The sequence below is a fragment of the Pyrus communis genome, chromosome 11 (assembly GCF_963583255.1).
Source record: "Pyrus communis chromosome 11, drPyrComm1.1, whole genome shotgun sequence".
Taxonomy (NCBI): Eukaryota; Viridiplantae; Streptophyta; class Magnoliopsida; order Rosales; family Rosaceae; genus Pyrus; species Pyrus communis.
In genome coordinates this window covers 13839835-13861694 of record NC_084813.1, presented here as the reverse complement: position 1 = coordinate 13861694, position 21860 = coordinate 13839835, and the positions used below count along the sequence as shown (strand labels likewise).

The 21860-nt window shown below is 37.1% G+C and overlaps 1 protein-coding gene across 1 annotated transcript; it reads left to right on the top strand.

Moving 5' to 3' along the window:
• Nucleotides 1-19389: 19389 nt before the first annotated feature.
• On the top strand, nucleotides 19390-21743 carry LOC137708606 (exocyst complex component EXO70A1-like). Its single transcript, XM_068447724.1, has one exon. It carries the CDS (start codon nucleotides 19550-19552, stop codon nucleotides 21437-21439), a length of 1890 nt encoding a protein of 629 aa, XP_068303825.1. The 5' UTR covers nucleotides 19390-19549; the 3' UTR covers nucleotides 21440-21743.
• Nucleotides 21744-21860: the final 117 nt, after the last annotated feature.

Genomic DNA, 21860 nt, shown 5'->3' with positions numbered 1-21860 from the left:
TTGGCCAACTCTACACAATACAAAACATAAAAAATATAATTGATGTTTAGTTGAAAAAAGAAAACAAAGAAAGTTCTTTTACTTCAAATGATATACTTACCCGATTCAATACTTTCATAGAACTCAATGTGGTCAATCGAAGGTGCATCATCCTCCAAAGTAATAATGTTATAGCCCCTCAACCAATTTTGCATGCATATCAAGGCCTCCATCGATTTAGGAGTTAAAGAACTCCTAAAATCTGAAATCACTCGACCACCGGTGCTAAAAGCACTCTTCTATGCCACGGTCGAAACTTGAATTGCAAGAATATCTTTTGCAATTGCGGCCAAGATAGGATACTTATTACCATTCACCTTCCACCATACAATTTAATACTTACCCGATTTGTCTAACCATATGCAACAGTATCACCAATCTACAACACATAAGCATTAAAGAAAGTATATATGTATACATCTTTCATAAAGGACAATTTGTTTAAGTTATATATCAAGATAAGCATTGTTAAGCTCCTAGCGCATCGATTTCCTTAAATTATTGACAGGTCATGCACTCATACAGATTCTATCATGTGTTTTAGAATACTTGCAGATTTTAAATATATTAAATTTTATTTACTTGGCAAACTCCAAACAAGACAATTTTGAACCAAATCAAGGCAATATAGTACAATACGACTTGGTATGAGGATATGAGTAAATAAAGAAAACAAAATCCAAAAAGAAGCAGGTGAAAACAGTGAAGGGCGGTTCCTAAAGAAATTAATAATTTAGAACTTAAATTGATACTTGGGTCGTTCCTAATCTAGTTCCCTTTTTGATTCACAAACCCTATCCCTAAAATTAATTATAAACCCTAACCCAGTTCCCCTTTTGAATCTTTGATTCAAACGAACCCTAACTCTAAAATTAATTTAATTAAAATTTCTTAACTAAACTAACTAATACAAGTTCTAAGTTCTTACCATATTAGCTGGAATGAAGAGCAGGAGAATGATTTGCCAAGTCTGTTTTGCAAAGCTTTTGATTTGCAGAGTTTAGGGCTTGCGGATGAAGGGGATCTGGGGATGCAAGCAGTGAGGTCGCAGAGATGCAAGCACCGAGGGCATTGATGTCGACTGTGGAAGAGATGAAGATGAGAGAGAGATGAAGATGAGTTTTGAGAAAGAGAAAGACAGACTGATGTATAATGTATAGACTCGAATAGTGGTGCAAAATTGGATGAGTAGTGTAGTTGAACTAATTAAAACATAACATTCAGTATATGGTGCGAATTCTACGGCTCCAGTGCTGTTAAGACTAGCTGAGGTGTCGCTGATTGTCAACCACAGTGCTGTTAAGACTAACTGAAGATGTGCTTGACAAAGTTAGAAAGGTCAGTGGTTTCTCAAGAATGAGAGTGTTTCGCGTAGAGCGAGAGTTTGCACAAGGCAGAGATAAAATCCTACTAGGACTAGACTTCCTCAGCATATTTCTCTTCATACGGATTGAACTCGACTACTCCTACTAGTCTGGTGATTCTGAACTGTACGTCTTCCAATATCCAATCCATTTCCTTATTTTTACCAAACTCTCGAGAATTCAAAGAATATTCTCAATTTACCTGCTTATTGAGGACTCCTAGTGGAATCAAACCTTGACCGAACCTATCTAGAAAATCCAAGTATCCTTCATTAACTTGAACTCAACCAGAATATTCTGGACTAGGCTGAGATATCTAATCATGGGCCTAGCACACAACTCACTCGGCCCAAAATTTATTAATTTGAGCTCAAACAAAAGCTAAATATAAACAAAACCATTCTTTAGTCTAGAAATGCATTCTTGCTTCTGGGAATGTTGTTTTAAAGGGTGGGCACTTGAAACTGAAAATCAAAACCGAAACACAAATCAAATCGGACCGCACAAAATAGTTTGGTTAAGCGGCTATGAAACGGTTCGGTTAGGAAAACGATTTGGTTTCAGGTTTGGCTTTTGAAAATTGCACCAAGGTCGAACTGCACTACAAATATAATAAACATTTAATTAAATATTCATATTAGATGTCATGTTTTAATTGGTTGTTTGCTAGAGTCCATACATTTAGATGGACTCAACCACACTCGAATATTATAATTCATCATTTGCTTCAAGTTTGCTATTGTCCCAATTTTAGATGAAAATAGATTATTAAAATATCCTCACTTAATGCACTAACTGTTGACATGCGTTCATTAACTAATGTATTATGTAGAAAATGAAACCATCTTGTACTTAGGTAAGTGTATAATGTCAACTTTACAATTTTTCTTAAGAACCGAACCGCAAACCTCAACCAATATACGAAAACGACAGATTCAGTGTTCGATCGCCGCAGCAATCCAAGAGCTCCATTGCCTGGCTGAGCCAAACTCCCCGAGCATTGCCAACAACATGGAATTAATGGAGTCACCGAGAATGACGTGGCTTAGTGGACAAATTTTCTATTCGGTGAGTTCTCATTCTGGTCAAAAGTCATAATTTAGTTCTTCAAGTTACAGTCATGCGAGGCTGTCAAAGGCATTAAATTTTGGACCTAGATCGGAGTTCGGCCATTAAAATATCCAAAGGCCGAAGCTTATGTCTCGTTTTATGAATGCTCGACTATGGTGGATCCGTTGAAGGGCGGTAAAGCATAATTTCCTCAACCACTGACTTACGGGCTGAAGCTTAAGAAAATTAGGAGCAATGTTTGGATTCGATTTTTTTTTTATTGACTCCAGCAATCGAGGTCGTTGAGTGAGTAGAGTTCTAAAATGTTGGATGAAAAATTAAGATAATCTTGTTATTTTAAGAGATAATATTATGGTTTTTTAATCATAAATTATCTTTTAATATTAATTATCTTGACATTTTCTTCTACAAGATAAATGGAATGCAAAATATATATCTAACTGGGAAGCAAGCAGTATAGGGTTGTATTTCCGCGTTTCTATGCCTATGTTGCATATTTTTTAAAGAAAACTAATAAAAAAAGTTTTAAAACTTTACATTTTAACAAAAAAACCATCTAATTACTTTTACTTAATCATAAGGACTAGAGATTTTTTTTTTTTTTTTTTTTTGATTTTTTTAAAAAAATTATTTTCCCAGCGCCTCCCACCAAACCAAAAACCTTCCTTCCTCGTCATTGCAGCGATCAAGTCTTTGATAAAAATCAAAGATGATTCGCAAAGATGATACTGCCCACCACAAATGATGATTAGATGTCTACATCAATCTCTAGGAAATTGGCTTGCCTCATATATTACAGGACACAACCTTTTTCAATTGGTAAATTTTTATTCCAATATCACATACGCTTGATCATCCAATATCTTTCAACAATATTTGAAATTCATTTTAATCTTGCATTGCAAAACATGTCACTTCCATTCACAAACTTATAGCCTTTGACAAAGCAAAATAACACAAACACACGTCTAGTACTATAATCTCGTAAGGTGTATTTTCATGTTTATAATAAATAATATATATATATATATATGTATGTATGTATGTAAATTTCCCTATTTTTATGGAGCTAAAAGATAGGTTTGTGTAGAATTATTAGAGAGATGGGCCAAATGCCAACTTCCAACAATTTGATATTGTCTCCAACTTGATAGTAAGATAGATTTGTGTAGAATTATCAAATAAATGGGTCAAATGCCTACTTTCCAACAACACTGATATTGTCTCCAACTGGGTAGTTACCACCTGTACAATCCGTTAGGCGTAGGATTTTATCACAAAAGACCTCAGTATTAATTGAAGTAGGATTACTATATTTAAATTCTTCTTTTCTCATAACTACGATCGATATGAGACATTTCAACAATTTGTTCCCTCTTTGGCCTTGTCATTTGACAAGGATGGCAAGTGATTGGACGGAAGAAATCATGGAATTAGTGCATGCATAAGTGTATGCAAATAGGATGAACTCCAACAGCAAATTGGATAGGACGGCATTTGCAACGTGTAAGGCATATGGGCATTGAAGAAAAAAGCAAGTGTTTGGAAATGAAAAGATCCGTGTGTGACTATCGGAAATAGATTATGTCCGGATCTCTTCCTCCTAATTCATCAAGTTTGGGAATCTGAGTCGTTGAAATTTGATCTAATGACTATAAATAGGGAGCCATTTTAAAAGTTATAATAACTTTAACCGTTTGATTAAATTTCAATGGTCCAGATCCCCGAACTTGATGAATTAGGAGAAAGAGATTCGAAGAGAATCCCTTTCCGTGACTATCCAACCAATTTGGTTATAGGATAAAGTATGTAAGTCAGTCGGGAAGAGATGGATTAGCATGCAGAGTTATCAAGTGGCCTCCAATTGCATGAAAGTGTCAAAGCACCTACGTATCAGAAGAAAGGAGGAACAAAGTGAAGAAACAAAACCCATTTTCTCTTTTCTACATATTTTATACAGTTTCAAAACCCGCAATACCTCTCGGGCACTCTTTCTAGTAATCCCTACTTGTTATCCAAATATGCATGTGGTCGGTGCTTTTCTCAGAATATTTCCATTACAAAGTCTTCACGTACAACCAAAATTGTTCTGCTTATCATCCAAGCCGTGCGAAGCCGTGCCTTGCCTATCAATAAGAGATGCTTGGCAAATAGTGAACCCCTTCAAATCAACGCACAAATTTACTCTGCGCAAACTCTCGCATTGCGAAACCTCTCAAACCCTCATCCCTATTTCAAATGCAGAACAAGCAGCTGACCGCAAAAGGAAAAGGTAAAAAACAGAAACTACAACCTACAAGAAGAAGCCAACTTAATCTACAGCAGTGACACTTCTTAACACAATGAAGAAACAAAATTCAATTCACAAATATTGAGAAGAAGAAGATGAAAAGTTTTAGAAGAATTCCAATTTCTCTCTCTATTTCTTTGTCTTACAATTATGTTTTCTTTCTTTTCTCAACCTATACATCTATCGAAGATCCCCTTTTGAACCTCTCTAATACAATGACTTAGAGAGTAAGCTACCAATCACATGTGCACAGCACATGACATTTACAATCCTATCTGATACCATGTGCACAGCATATGCCAATTAAATTTATATCCAATACCCCCCCCCTCAATCTTAAAAGGGATACCCCAACTTAAGATTGAAACAATGTCGCAGAAAATCAGGTCTGTGCAAGCCTTTGGTGAGTACATCGACAATTTGATCCTTGGTACACAAATACTGAATGGACAGATCACCTGTTTGTACCCTTTCACGAACAAAATGAAAGTCAATTTCTAAATGTTTGATCCTAGAGTGTTGGATAGGATTCAAACTGAAAGCAATTGCATATTGATTGTCACAGTAAAGGACTGGAGGAGATGGCAGAAACACATGTAAATCTTTAAGAATTAACCGAATCCAAGCAATATCTGCAGTTGTATGAGCCAATGTACGATATTCAGCCTCTGTTGAACTCCTAGAAACAAAATATTGCTTCTTTGATTGCCAAGAGATCGGATTCTCCCTCAGAAAGATCACATAACCAGTGATAGAACGCCTAGTGTTCAAATCAGCCGCCCAATCAGAATCGCTATAGGCATTCACTAATAAAGAACCACCAGATACGTATGTCAAACCATTAGAAATTGTACCCTGTAAATATTGCAGGATCCTTTTAACCATGGCAAGATGAACATCAGTTGGAGCACTCATATATTGACATACGGTGTTAACCGCAAAAGCAATATATGGACGAGTAAAGGTGAGATACTGTAAACCACCTACCAAACTTCGATACAATGTAGGATCGGACAACAAAGAACCATCAGTGGTTAGAATCTGATTATGGGGTTTACAAGGGGTTGAACAACATTTACAATCATCCATACCAGCCTTATGAATAAGGTTTTTAGCATATTTCCCTTGGTTAAGAAACAAATCACCATTGGACTTGTAAGTAATCTGAAGATCAAGAAAATAAGATAACTTCCCCATATCCTTCAAATCAAATACCATACTAAGATTAGTAATCACAGATTGCACCAACTCAGAATTTGATCATGTGATGATGATGTCATCAACATATAAAAGTAAAATGACAACATGATCACCATTTGTCTTCACAAATAAACTGGAATCTGAGAGAGAAGCTTGAAAACCAATTGCTTGGAGATAACCAGTGAACTTGTCATTCCAAGCTTGAGGAGCTTGTTTGAGACCATACAATGATTTCATAAGCTTACAAACATGTGTAGGGAACTTAGAATCAACAAACCCCTAAGGTTGTTTCATATAAACCTCATCTTGTAATTCCCCATGTAAAAACGCATTTTTAACATCTAATTGTCTAAGATCCCACTTGTATGTGACAGCTAATGCTAAAATTAATCGCACTATAGTACGTCGAACTACAGGACTAAAGGTCTCCGTATAATCAATACCATGTTCTTGGTTAAACCCCTTTGCAACCAACCGGGCCTTAAATCTAGAAATAAAACCATCATTATTTCGCTTAAGTTTGTACACCCATTTACTGCCTATAACATTCTTATCTCCAGAATTAGGGACTAGAATCCAAGTACCTTGAGATTGAAGAGCATCAAACTCCTCTTGCATTGCTAACTGCCATTGAGGAATTTGAGAAGCTTGTTTAAAACTGGATGGCTCAGAAACATCTGTAATATCAGCAAGAAAAGTAAAACCCCCTGAAAAATGAGCATCATCTGCAAGATTTAAGGAGTGAACTTGAGGAAAGAAAGTAGTAAGAGTAGAATAATCCTTTCGAGTGATAGTGCCTGTTCGCAGTCGAGTTTGAATTCCCTGTGAAGAAACTGAACTGAGAACTGAGCTTAGTTGGAGGACAGGCAACAAGGAATTGGGGCCGAAAAGAGTAACATTTGTTCTGAATTCTGAAGCATGACTAGCAGATGAAGATGTGCTTGTACTTGGAGAAGCTGTAGACAGGTGTTGATTAGCTGAAGAACTGGAAGACAAATTATGAGAAGTATCAGTATTAGCAGACATCTGAGAACTGTCGTGAGAGTTTGGTAAATGAATCACCACCAGTCTAACAGGAACAGAAGAGGATGATGAAACAGAACTCTGAGAACTAACCATATCCTTATAAGGAAATGAACATTTATCATGCAAAACATGGCGAGAAATGAGAATCTTTCCTGTGACCATATTATAGCACAGAGAACCTTTATAGCCATTCGAGTACCCCAGAAAAATACATTGGACAGATCGTGATTGCAATTTGTTAACATTATAAGGGCGAAGATAAGGATATATAGCCGAACCAAAAACCTTCAAAGTAGTCAATACAGGTTTCTTGCCATACAATTGTTCAAATGGAGAAGTCATTTGTAAAACTCTACAAGGCATTCTATTAATCAAAAACGCAGCATGAGCAACAACATAATACCAGAACTTGTGTGGCAATTTAGCAACTGACAAAAGAGTAATAGTTGTTTCAAGCAAATGACGATGCTTCCTCTCAGCCATACCATTTTGCTGAGGACTGTATGGACAAGAAATATAATGCAACATTCCATTCTTCTCCAAATAATCCTTAAAGGAAGTATTCACAAACTCTCCACCACCATCAGATTGAAACACCTTGATCTTTGTATTAAATTGGTTTTCAACATATGCACAGAATTTTACAAAAGTACCAAAAACATCTAATTTATTGAGTAGAGGAAAAATCCATACAAACCTAGTGGCTTCATCTAGGAAAGAAACATAATATCTATAACCACTAATAAAAAGAACTGGAGATGGTCCCCAAACATCACTATGTATCTTGTAAAATGGGATATCTACCCTATCAATCCTCTCTGAAAACGGTAATCTACTCATCTTTCCACAGATACAATGAGAACAAACTTGAACATGTTCATCAGGAGTAGACACTATATCGTAAGCTTTAAGCATCGCAGCAAGTATCTCATAGGAGGGATGACCCAAACGTTGATGCCACAAAGACTTTTTTACAGTATGTCCCAAAAAAGCAGAAGAAACAACACCTGAACTGAACAATGTAGGAAACACATGTACTGGAATTCTGAACAACTCTTCTTTGCTACTCTTTCCGTGGTGGAGGATTGCCTCTGTTGCCTTGTCCTGCACAAAAAACTGAATATCATCGCAAATGAACCAACTATGATTATCCTTGCAAAGTTGTTTAATGGATAAAAGATTGACAGTAAGCATCGGCACATGTAAAACATTTTTAAGATGTAAAACATAAGACTAAGTAGACAAAGTAGTACTGCCAATATGTTTGACTTCCAAACCTGCACCATTACCAACAATTATCTTCTCAGTTCCTTCATATGGAGTAGCCTGATTGAGAACATTAACATCAGGACTCATGTGATGAGATGCACCTGTGTCAATGATCCATGAGTCACCATTGACAATAACAGTCGAACTTTGTGCATTCATAGTAGATAAATCAGAAGGATGAGCTTGAGGTGTATTCAGAAGGAATTGAGGAAAGGACACTGGATGGGGTACAGAGGAACACACAGGTACTTCAAATTGAGGAGAAAACCCTTGATAAGCATAGTTAGCAGACAAAGAGGGAGGTGGCTGATGTCCTTGATAAGCATAATTCGATCTATGTCTACAGTTGAGTGCAATATGACCTCTTTTCCCACAAATCTGACATTCTTGGACAACCTGACCATTTCCAGTATCATTCATATAGAGACAAGTAATAGCAACATGCCCCTTTCGAGAACAAATCTGACACTCTGGAATCTGCTCATATTTGTTAGAAGTATTACCAGACCAAGATTGCCACGAAGTACCAGATCTTGAATTATTGAAACGAGGTTTGTAACCATCATTACTTCTTGGTCGAAAATTATTAGAATGATAAGATCTCCCTCCATGATTACCATTAGTACCATTAGACTGATAACTAGAATAACCACCATTATTATGTGAAGAACCAGTGCCATTAGAGCCATAACCAAAATTAGATGACCCTTGAGAAGAAGAGCCAGAATTGTTCGAAAATGAAGAAGAGCCACTAGTGTCAGAAGTACCAGTGGAGGAATTGGTATTGACATACATAGCAGCCATGCTCTGGACCAAAGAATGGACCCTTGACTCAATAGTCTTCTCAGCACCAATCAACTATGCTTGAAACTTTTTTAAAGTAATGGAGGTATCTCTAGCCAAAATGACAGTACGAATCGTATCATAATCAGGAGGTAAACCACTTAGAGCAGCAATGATAAGATCATTATTAGATATCTTTTCCCCTGCAGCCTGCAACTGATCCTTAATTCCTTTCAACCGTAACAAATACTTATCAATAGTATCCCCTCCTGTAGAGTGTAAAGTTCAGCCTTCAAGTGATTTACACTTGCACTAGAAACAGAGAGATAACGATCTTGCAAAGTTATCCAGGCTTCTCTTGAAGTTTTGCAACCAACCACATGTTATATAACATCATCACTCAACGTTGCAATTAAAAGACTCAACAAAGCCATATCAGTTTTAATCCATGCCTTATAGGCAGCACTAATCTCAGTTGTAACACCCATCTCAAGAGTAAGAATAAATTTGGGTGGACAGACAGATTCACCAGTGAAATGATCAAACAAGTTATATCCGCGTAAAACAGACGTAAACTGGAAATTCCACTTTATGAAATTCTCATCAGTGAGCTTTATAGTAAGCATGCCCAGCAAGTTTTCAATCTTAACCGAATCCGACATGATTAAAAACAACAACAATCCGGAACAAGATAGACAATCTTATGTCGGCAAGAAAAACCCAGATACCAAATTTCAAGAAACACCCAACTTCAATCTATATATTCTTCAGAAATGATCAAGAAAGAAAGAAACACAGATATGGCATCGGCCTTCAGATTCACAACACATTGACAAGAAAACAGTGAACACCATTGGCATCGGCCTTGAGGCAATTCATCAACAAATTCTTTACACAATATTCTTGTAGGACATCGGCCTTCAAAAAATTCCCAAAAAAAATTCCAACTTCAGCAACTAGCTAGAAAATTAGAAAAGAGATATCACCTTTGCAGCAATCGGATCGACAAAGAACGAAAACAGCCGCGCAAGCGATATCGGCTCTAGATACCTTCTTAACACAATGAAGAAACAAAATTCAATTCACAAATATTGAGAAGAAGAAGATGAAGAGTTTTAGAAGAATTCCAATTTCTCTCTCTATTTCTTTGTCTTACAATTATGTTTTCTTTCTTTTCTCAACCCATACATCTATCGAAGATCCCCTTTTGAACCTCTCTAATACAATGACTTAGAGAGTAAGCTACCAATCACATGTGCACAGCACATGACATTTACAATCCTATCTGATACCATGTGCACAGCACATGCCAATTACATTTATATCCAATAACACTAAGATTCAACTTAAATAGATTTCCAAGCGAACCTAGTAGCTTTATCTAGGAACAACAGGAAGGCAAAGCATGCAGCATAATAATCTCGTTGTCCCTCACAATATAAACGGCGTCGTTTTAAGGGTTTACAGGTTTGGTTCGGTTTCATTTCCGAATCACTGAAACCAAACCAATAGATTTCAATTCTATTCGGTTTTCCTACTTTGGTTTAGTTTTTTTCAGTTCGATTTTTTTTTCGATTTGGTTCAATGTTTGGTTTGATTTTTTTGGTTTTCGGTTTTTTCAAACCCACCATTATATTTCCCATCCTTATAGGCCGGCTGAAGTTTTAGAGCAAGTGGAGGACAATATGATTAATTGTTTTGTGGGTCCAAAAAATGGGGCAACCATTGTACAGATCTTTGACGGGCTTAGAAGATTTCCATGTATAGTTGTTGGGCAAGCAAAGAAAAGTGAAATCAAACCCAACTCAACGTTTGTGTGGTCCACCCAAATTCTGTTTCCAATCTCTCAATGTCTTGGATCATCAGTACTCAGTAGTGGGCTAGCGTTTCCTAAGATAAAAAACAAAAAGTTGAAAACTTGTTTGATAATTTGTTCAGTTTTCAAATAACTTGAGATTAAAATTAACAACAAAATAATTATCAAACGATCTTTAAGTAAAACACAACTTTAGAATATTGTCATTTACTTCTCTGAACTATCATCTAATTGCCAATTTATGTCTAAACTAATTTTTCAATGAGTTTACACCCACAACTATATATATATAAAGATCAACTTCAACCTTATCGTAAAAAAATACGGTCTAGCAGTATTTATTTTCACTTATAAATGAAAGATTTTAGATTCGATTCTTATTAATAACAAGTTTGAACCAAATTATTATATCAATACCTATTGTTGAATTTTATACTAATTACAATTAATAATTACTTGATATACAAAACGATAACGAGGAAGTAGGATTTGGAGTTGAGAATTGTATTCTAATTTGAAGCTAGATTCCATATGCTAATGTTAAACTTTATCTTCCAAAATTGAATCATAGTTTACTCAAATATAAACAAATATTTTCATATTTCCACTCAAGTCAACCCTTCTCTTGCAAAACAACAAAAAATAAATAAATAATAAAATGAACGTCACACAGCTGGAAATATAGGTTTGCCAAATAAAACCCACAGTCCAATTTAATATCTGTACTATTACTATAATTTTAATAATTATATTGTACTCTAATTGACATTTATCAATGCTAATACATTGAACCAAGATCGTAATTTGCCGCTGGAATTATATAATAATCCGAGGTTTATTATTAAATACAACATTAATTAATAAAACTGAAAAGGAAATGTCACCAAGTCAGTTGTAAGATCAGAATTGAGTCATTCTATGACATAAATATTAATTTTTATGTTCATACACGAAGGCCCAATCGTTTAGAATCAATCAAGGTCCTAAATCCGGTTGGCCCAATTTCAACTGGGTGGGGTGGGGTTAAGGGCAGTAAGTTACGCGGTTTATTTGTACCATCTCTACAATAAAGGCAAAACTCAAGAATACATGTTGGTTCATCTTTGTTAGAGTTATAGTACAAATATGTCGTAATGAAATACATGTGTCAAGACTATTCTGATTGCAAAATAAAATCTCGTCATTGTTATGATTATTTTTTTTTTTTAACAAACGATAATGTCTACTCTAAGGGGGTGGGGGAGTGGGCTAAATCTTACATTGAGCTAATAATGTGTTTCAAATTCGTCTTTGGCGAGAATTGAACATAAAACCTCTCACTTATAAACGAAGAAGAATATCATTAGATTATAATACTAAATGGCAAAATCCCGACAGTATTAGAGTAACATTCTGGAGTGACTAACTATTCAATATTTGCAGTCAAATTTAACTAAACTTAACCACCCTTCTAGATTGTTCCTAGCAAATTATAAGGGATAGTGTGCTGTACCTGTAGCCTACCTTAGCCAACCACCATACACCATATTATTATTTATTGCACTCCTCCAAAAAGGAAAAGGATCCGGCGATGATCATTTTTTTAGGGATCTTAAGAATTCCGTGATCTTACCCGTTCATCGTATATCGTGTGATCAGTTTTTGTTAGGTACTATTCATAGTTAATTTTAAAATTTTAAAATAATTTCTGACCGTACGATGTACAATGAACGAATGAGATCACGACATTCTTATGATCCCTGGAAAAAGGATCCGGCGAGGATCCTTTTCCCTCCTAAAATACTAAATTAATTAATGATATTATTTTTTTAAGAGACAAAACTGCACAAAAATATGTTCGCATGATCTTGTTGCAGCTTAAAGTATTGTGTTATGCTCCCTTCAAAACTAATTTTTTTAGTTTTTATTATATTATATTAAGATTAATAAGATAATACCAACTAGTACCACATTCAAGTGATATTGATTTTTATTTGTAAGTGAGAGATCTTAGATTTAACTCACATAGATTGATGACAAAGTATGTTGAGATCGATACTTAATCAGTAATAGACACATTAGAGCATTTCCAAAGGAGATGTCAAAACGTTCAATCAACAATAACAGTGAAAAAAAGACATCAATGGTGTTTTCCAACCGAAATGCAAATTCCTATGTAGTATGACATGAAATGACAGAAGAGCGAGTTGCTGCCATATTTGAAAGCAACTTCAAATCTGTTCTTAGTGAGCAGTAAATGTTTTTTTTTTTATAATTTTAATTGTTATCTTTTGTTTTAAGAATACTAATTGCAATTATGATAAGCAAATAAGATAATAAATAATAATTTAAATTTGAGATATCGGGTGGAGAACAAAATTGGAAAGAAAAAAAAAAATCAATTTGCCACATAAACTCTCAAATTTAAAATTTATGTAAAAATTGACATCTTCTTTAAAGATAATCTTATATGATCATGTTCAAGTTCTCTCATTTAGTGTGACATCCCACATCGCCCAGGGGAGTGATCCTTAAATGTATATTCTCATCCCTACCTAGCACGAGGCCTTTTGGGAGCTCACTGGCTTCGAGTTCTGTAGGAACTCCGAAGTTAAGTGAGAAGGGGGCTAGAGCAATCCCATGATGGGTGACCTACTGGGAAGTTGCTCGTGAGTTCCCAAAAACAAAACCGTGAGGGAATGGTAAGCCCAAAGTGGACAATATCGTGCTACGGTGGTGGAGCGGGCCGGGGAAGTGATCCACCCCGGGTCGGGATGTGACAATTTGGTATCAGAACCTAACCCTGGTCGCGTGTGTGCCGACGAGGACGTCGGGCCCCTAAGGGGTGGATTGTGACATCCCACATCGCCCAGGGGAGTGATCCTTAAATGTATATTCTCATCCCTACCTAGCACGAGGCTCATCCCTACCTAGCACGAGGCCTTTTGGGAGTTCATTGGCTTCGAGTTCCATAGAAACTCCGAAGTTAAGCGAGAAGGGGGCTAGAGCAATACCATGATAGGTGACCCACTGGGAAGTTGCTTGTGAGTTTCCAAAAACAAAACCGTGAGGGAATGGTAAGCCCAAAGCGGATAATATCGTGCTACGGTGGTGGAGCGGGCCAGGGAAGTGATCCGCCGTGAGGGAATGGTAAGCCCAAAACGGATAATATTATGCTATGGTGGTGGAGCGGGCCCGGGAAGTGATCCGCTCCGGACCGGGATGTGACATTTAGAATAGCATATCGTTGTATAAAAAAATTAAATTAATATGATTTAATCGTTTATACGAGTAATATTCTTAAAGAGGTGAAAAATGTTGCATGTGTTCGTGCAAAGCATGCATGCACGTGAATGTCGGCCTATTTTGGCAGTAGATTAGTTGACTTCATTAATTTCATAATTAAATTCTTTATTAGTTTAATTGGGTGCGGTTTGTGGCCGAGGCAACAGAAATCTTAGGAATATTAATAATAATTGGCTAAATAATGCTAATTAGTATACTAATTGTCTATATTAATTTTAGACAACAGAAAGCTTAGGCCAGCCAGGAAATCATGTTCTCTTTCGCTGGCAGAGCACCTTACCATATCATGACAAAGCCTTTGGGCCGTCCAAGCCCAAATTGAAAACGGTTGTGCCTTAACTTTGGGAATCAAGAATATTCCAAGTATTTTGATTTGGGGTTTTTTCTTTTCTTTATTTTTTTTTTTTTTGACGAATTTTGACTTGGGGTCTAAAACTACGTTTCCGTCATGCAGTTGCGAGATTGCATTAAGAGCAAGAATTTTTTTTCTTTTTTTGGGTACAAATAAGGGAGATTAGTTTGTTACTAATACGTGATGTGATACCTCATAAATTCAAAAACATAAAAAACGAATATTATGAGTATAGCACTGTAGGAGGGGATTCAGGTGACTAAATATTGATAAGCATTACTAGAGAAACTAGTTTTTAATATACTAGTTGCTGTTGTAGTGTTTATCATATATAAGAAATTGTCACATTAATTGGTAACTAAAATGTAGTCGTGGAGGAAGTGATCTAGACCAATGTTCTAAAAGACGGTAGACACTAATTGGGCGGCGGGTTAGGGCCTAGCGGTTAGGCAGGGGCTAGGAGGAGTCCTAGGTGTACTAGGCGGGTTAAGTAAATTTATTATATATCCTATAAATAAGTGTAGACTGATACATAAAAAATACATAAGTTCATTGGGATACATAAACTGCAAAATAGAGTAACATATATAAAGTATTAGAACATAAAGTTTAATGAAAACAAGGGAAATATGCATTTAATGTGTGGTCACCTAAGTATTTAACAAGCCTTATAATTTATTTTTAAAAAATAAAATGCAAGACGATATCTATTTTTTGTCTATCGGAAGTTGTGATCTAGGCAAGTGCCTATGCGGGTTTGGATGGGCTAGGATAGGGGTGTGCCTAAACCGGCTAGGCGGCCTTTCTTAAATTTCAAATGCCTAGGATTAATCGGGGTGATGGCTAACCGCCTAGCGCCTAAATGGAACCTAGGCGGTGCTAGGCAGAACATAGATAGCGCTAGGCATGGATTTTTAAAACAGTGATATTGGTAATGTAGAGTTTAATTGTTTTCCCCTATGCCCTGTGCCAATCCCTGGATGACGTTTTCTATGTTACTCTCATTCTTCTAAGTTTTCATTTGTTTTCTCTAATGTAATGTAGAGTTTAATTGTTTTTCGACCTTCCTTCTCCTTTAATATTTTTTTTTTCATACAAGCGATGTTCTACATTAGGGACTTGGATTGTCTGCCCTCTCCATCCCATGTCTTTTTCATCCTCTTCTATATTTTGTGGTCACGGTTAAACCACATCGACGTTTTATATTCCCATTATTTTTTGTTTTATTATTTCTATAAAAAATCAATATAGAATGTTGACGCGACTTAACCGTAATCATAGAAATAGGAGGGGATGGAAAAGGCAGACAATCCAAATCCCTACATTAGTTCATCGATAAGTATCAAAACATGAAGTGAAGCATTTCCAAACTGTAGGTTGAAAACGGAAGAGCAATTCGTGTTTGATTGCCTTGAATGGGATGGTCAAAATTCAATCCCAATCGGCTCTTAAGTCTAAAATAAGGACACATCACAACCTATATATATACCATCATCCCTTTTCCTTTCTTTCTTCTTCACTTTTTCTTTCTTTCTTGTCTTTTTGGGTAACGTCTTAGCATGACCTTCTCATGTTGGCCCTTCCCCTCTCACCAACCCAACACAAACATTTCCCCCATCTTTACATGGGTCAATCGACCCCCATCTTCACTAGTCTGTGTTCTCCTGAAAGTTTTTGTAATGATATTGTAAGGGCGACGCTTTAGGGTTGCAGCGTCCTTCCTTCTTGTATTCCCTTACATTGCCTGGCTTTATTTCTATTACTTAGTTTGATGCTTGCTTCTAAGTAGGCATTCATTGTGTGTTTGACATCTTTGCCTTGGTAATGAGATTTCCAGTTCACCCAAAAAAAAAAAAATCCCTTCCAAATTTTACAATAGTAGTTGGGAGGATTACATAATGGATCGATAATATGATATCAAATTCCTTATTTACGAGAATCAAATATAAATGGTATCATTTACAATTAATGATGACTACCACTCAATTATAGTACTCGTGACATCCAATAATTTAATTATTTTAGCAAAGAGTAATAAAAAAAAATGATCATGTATTATACATCTCCTTAATACAACTAAAATTCACGCCGTTCTTAAGTAAGTCTTACCTCTCTTAAAACGTGAAATATTTACCATTAGTCGCGTGAGCAAATGATCGATTTCTAACCGTAAATTCATGTAGGGAGCGATAGCGGATGCAGTAGGGATTAAAGGGAGTCACTTGACCCTTTGATGTGTAATCTTTATCGTGGAAGCTGTATATTGACTCCTTGGAATTTCCACTGGTTGATATTACATATATATATATAGAGTTTTATTTTGGGTTTCCACTATGTGGATGGTCACTATTCGGATTAATTTGTAGGTATTTGAAAATTAAGAAATGACACTTAAATCTACATAGGTCGTTACTCTTATTTAGACAGAAAATCGATAACTTCATTTTGAATATTTTTTTGTTCAATAAATTGTAGGAGACTTGTTGAATACTTGGATGAACACTCATTACATGCTTGTTCTCTATATTTTCAATATGTTCTAATACTTTAATTTATATGTCATTTTATTTTGCAATTTATGTATTCCAATACAATTATGTATTTTTATACGTATAAATAGATTTACTTAAATCTGTCTAGTCCATCTAGCCACTTAAGCACTAGGCTCTAGCTTACCACCTGACTAACACCTAGTGTCTTTTAAAACTTTTGTTTTGATTAATTGGTTGTGCTTTATTTTGGTTACTTGGTATAAGGTTTGTGTCTTCATGTTGGTTACTTTTTTTTAAATAATTTTAGCTTGTAATCTTATTTTTAAAACTTTTTTTTAAGTAGTTTAGAAAATGGCGATGAAGATTGATCCTAACAAATTAATGGTTGTCTCTAAGAAACCAAATGGTGAAAATTGTTTTAAAAGTCAGAGTAGTACTTGATAGTCTGAACTACCAAACACAAACCCATATTTTTTAAATTTTAAATTATGAATAAATATACTATTATTTCATGTTATTTTTGTCTATACATTTTTCAGAACTTTTACACTATGACCTTTTAGGGCGAAATTTCTGAGCCCGCCGCTGTGTAGGTGAGTTCATTAAGCCCATGCACATTTACAATCAGTAATCGATCATGAATCAATTATGTACAACTAACCATAACAAAATTCCCAGTTTGTAAAAGGAGAACTTATATGCACCCCTTAGACGGAACCGGATCCCCTCCGGATCCATATATATTGAGCTTGTTGAGTTGACGATTCGGACCGTTGAAATTTGATTCAACGGCTACAATTATTATAACTTTTAGAGGCCCCCCTGTTTGTAGCCGTTAGATCAAATTTCAACGGCCCAGATCGCCTACTCAGCAGGCTCAGTGTTATTGAATCCGGAAGGGATCCGGTTCCCCCTTAGATGACGCCATTTTGATGTCTTAACAAATAATGCAATCACACGTGCCAATCTCTCTCTACTTAAACATAACGCATATTAACTTTTAAGATAAGCGATAATCCTAGCGAGACCAAAATTTTCAACTAAATTTACAAATCAAATCATGTATCACTAATAAGAAATAAGCACATTAATCGGTAATTAATTAATAATACAATTATCAATAATCACATCATTTAGTTTACACAATTTAGTTTAAGCATTTGGTCTTCTTAACATTACTTTAACACTCTGTTTGGATGAAGAATTTTAAGATTATTAAGAAATTTTAAGATGAAGGAAATTGAAATGATGGAATTTTATTTTCAAGAATTTGTGAATTTTCTTGTTTGGTTAACCTAAAAGAACAACAAAATTTGAATACATAATTTGTTATTTTTAAACTCTCAATCATAGAAAGTTGGAATGACACATATTTACATCAAATATAAACTTAGGAATTGGAGGTTCCAAATTCCATTTTTTTTTCTACGTAAAAATTATAAATTTCTACATTTATGATTCCAGAAATTGATGCATGTTAATTTATAAATTTTAACTTTTGTCAAAATTTTAAGTTTATTTTTCTCATCCAAATATAAGACCATCTTCAAAGGAGATGTCAAAATGTCCAAATCAGCAATAACAGTAAAAAAAAGACAGCTGCAATGTTTTCCAACCGAGAAACCAAATCTAATGTGGCATGATATGGAATAACAGCTTTCCTTTTTGCTATCAAATTTGACAGCAGTTTCAAATATTTTTTTAATTAATTTTTAAATGTTATTTTATTAATTTTTTTTTATCAGATATGCAACTATCCTCTCTCACTCAAACCTGAGAAGCGCTGCTCGTCCCCTTTTCTCATAACCAAACCCAGAAACTAACCTCACGATCTCAACCTAAAACCCAAATGTAAGACTCCATTTCACACCGTTGCTCAAACAAGAGCTCTCGAATCCTCGTTGCAATGCCTGGGCTACGATTCGAGGAAGATTGTCACCAACAGATTGCAATCCCTCAGCTACAATTCCTCCACCTACAATCCCTCAACTTTGGTTGTGGCCTTTGGATTTCAGGCGAGTTCGAGTATATCGAGATGATGGTAGAGGACGATAGGTTGTTGATGGAGAAGAGAAGCAGGTATACAAAGATTCAGAAAATAGAGAACGAAGATGATAGGAGAAGTCTAGAAAGAAGGGGCATAAAATAATTGTTTAATAAAATAAAAAGAAGAGAAAATAGTGTAATAAAATAATATTTAATTTAACATACCCGATAGAGAGCAAAATTTTAAAAGAAATCAAAATACCATATAAGTTGTCAAATTTAAATTTTATGTTTAAAATTTAATATCCCAGTCTCACGGTCACTCTACATAGTAACGAAAAGGCCCCAGGTGTCAAAAACAAAGTCCAGCTGATCTTTTGCTGCTTCCGTTTTACCCTCCTTCCATTTCTTTTCATTTTTCCATTTTCCACCACAACTGACAAAAATTTAGCAAAATCCCACAGCTGCCTTTTTTTGAAAGGCCATCATCCTATTTCCCTCAACTTCCCCATTCTTTCCCCAAAATTTCAATTCCCCCCACCACCACCGCAACCTTTTAACGCAGCGTTTCATTTCATGGAATCTCCACCGCCGCCGCCGCCGCCTTCGCTTCAAGAGCTAGACGCGGCGGAGAAGATTATTCTCCTCTGGGACTCCACGGCTTCCGAGGAGGCCCGGGAACGAATGATATTCGACGGCCAACGCGACGAAGTCGATCGCTACTTACAGGCCGTCGATGAAATCCAACACTCCTTGTCCTCCGCCACCCTTGCCTCCGAGGATGACCAGTCCAAGCTCAACTCCGCCATCCAGATCGCCATGGCTCGGTTGGAGGACGAGTTCCGCAACATCCTCCTCAACCACACCACTCCCATCGAGCCCGACTCTCTTTCCTCCGCCGATCCGAGCTCGTCAACTCACTCCGGCATCGCTGATTCGAGCCCCGAGTTCGAGGACTACCCGGCTGAAGATGACAGCGGTTTGACCACACCTAAGGCCTCCTCCGTCTCTGCGGTTGACGTCGACGAGCTTCTCCAGCGCGGCGATTCGTCGACCACTAGCAGCTACAGGTCCGCCAGCAGCATCCGCGAGCTCGATCTCATCCCCTCCGATGCGGTCTTCGATCTCCGCAACATCGCCGAGCGGATGATCGCCGCCGGCTACCTACGCGAGTGTATCCAGGTGTACGGCAGCGTAAGGAAGGGGGCGGTGGACTCCAGTTTCCGGAAGCTAGGGATTGAGAAGCTGAGCATCGGCGACGTTCAGAGACTTCAGTGGGAGCAGCTGGAGACCAAGATCCGACGGTGGATACGCGCCGCCAAGGCCTGCGTGAGGACCGTCTTCGCCTCCGAGAAAAAGCTTTGCGAGCAAATATTCAACGGCATCGGCACCGCCATTGACGATGCTTGCTTTATGGAGACAGTCAAGGGCCCCGCGATTCAGCTCTTCAACTTCGCCGAGGCCATCAGCATAAGCCGGAGGTCTCCCGAGAAGCTCTTCAAGATTCTCGACTTGCACGACGCTCTGATGGACTTGATGCCAGATATTGAATCCGTTTTCGATTCAGAGTCATCGGAGTCGATTCGGATTCAGGCGGTGGAGATACTGTCGAGGCTGGCGGAGGCGGCGAGGGGGATTCTATCGGAGTTTGAGAACGCCGTGCTTCGTGAACCCTCTAGGGTTCCAGTCCCGGGCGGAACGATTCATCCATTGACTCGGTATGTGATGAATTACATCAGTTTGATATCGGATTATAAGCAGACTTTGAATGAGCTTATTGTGTCGAAGCCGTCCACGGGGTCGCGGTACTCCGGCGACCCCACGACTCCGGATATGGAGTTCGCAGAGCTAGAGGGGAAAACCCCTCTGGCTCTGCATTTGATTTGGATTATTGTGATTTTGCAATTTAATTTGGATGGCAAGTCTAAGCACTATAAGGATGCTTCGATAGCTCACTTGTTTATGATGAACAATGTTCATTACATTGTTCAAAAGGTCAAAGGGTCCCCGGAATTGAGGGAGATGATTGGAGATGATTACTTGAGGAAGTTGACCGGGAAGTTCCGCCAGGCAGCCACTAGTTACCAGAGAGCTACTTGGGTCGGGGTGTTGTATTGTTTGAGAGACGAAGGGTTACATGTGAGTGGGAGTTTTTCTTCCGGGGTGTCGAAGAGTGCATTGAGAGAGAGGTTCAAGTCTTTCAATGCTATGTTTGAGGAAGTTCATAGGACTCAAGCTACTTGGTTGATACCGGATACTCAGCTTAGGGAGGAGCTAAGGATATCTATTTCAGAGAAGTTGATCCCAGCATACAGGTCGTTCCTTGGGCGGTTTAGGAGCCATATAGAAAGTGGGAAGCATCCAGAAAATTACATCAAGTATACGACCGAGGATTTGGAGATGGCTGTATTGGATTTCTTTGAGGGGTACTCAGTATCCCAGCACTTGAGGAGGAGATCTCAGTGAATGTGATCAATTGAAGTTAAGTTTTGCAAGTTTAGAAACTAGGACACATTCTTTGAATTTTTTGGGAGTGTTTGGGTGATGACGGTGCTGGTCGGTCTGGGATTCATCAAGCTTTCCATTTCATTAAAAACCCTATACAGTTCAATATTCCGTTGATTGGGGGAGGTCAGAATGTTTTATGAAGATCTCGGTTGGAGCACTACAGAGTGGCCAAGTCTGCACGCCCCAATGCTCCTGCCCTGTAAGCATGTTGTTTATTATTACTACCACGGTCTAGATTTTGTTTCATTTGTTCATACTCGAATTGTCTTTTGTGTGCTTTGTTCCAATCTTTTTTTAGCATCAAGAAGCCGTTTCTTATAGTAGCTCCAGGTTACTTGTACACCATGTCATATTTTTAAGCCTTTAATAAGCAAATTGG

Excerpts from the sequence above, each read along its gene's own strand:
- LOC137708606 (XM_068447724.1), top strand. The coding sequence starts at position 19,550 with ATGGAATCTCCACCGCCGCCGCCGCCGCCTTCGCTTCAAGAGCTAGAC.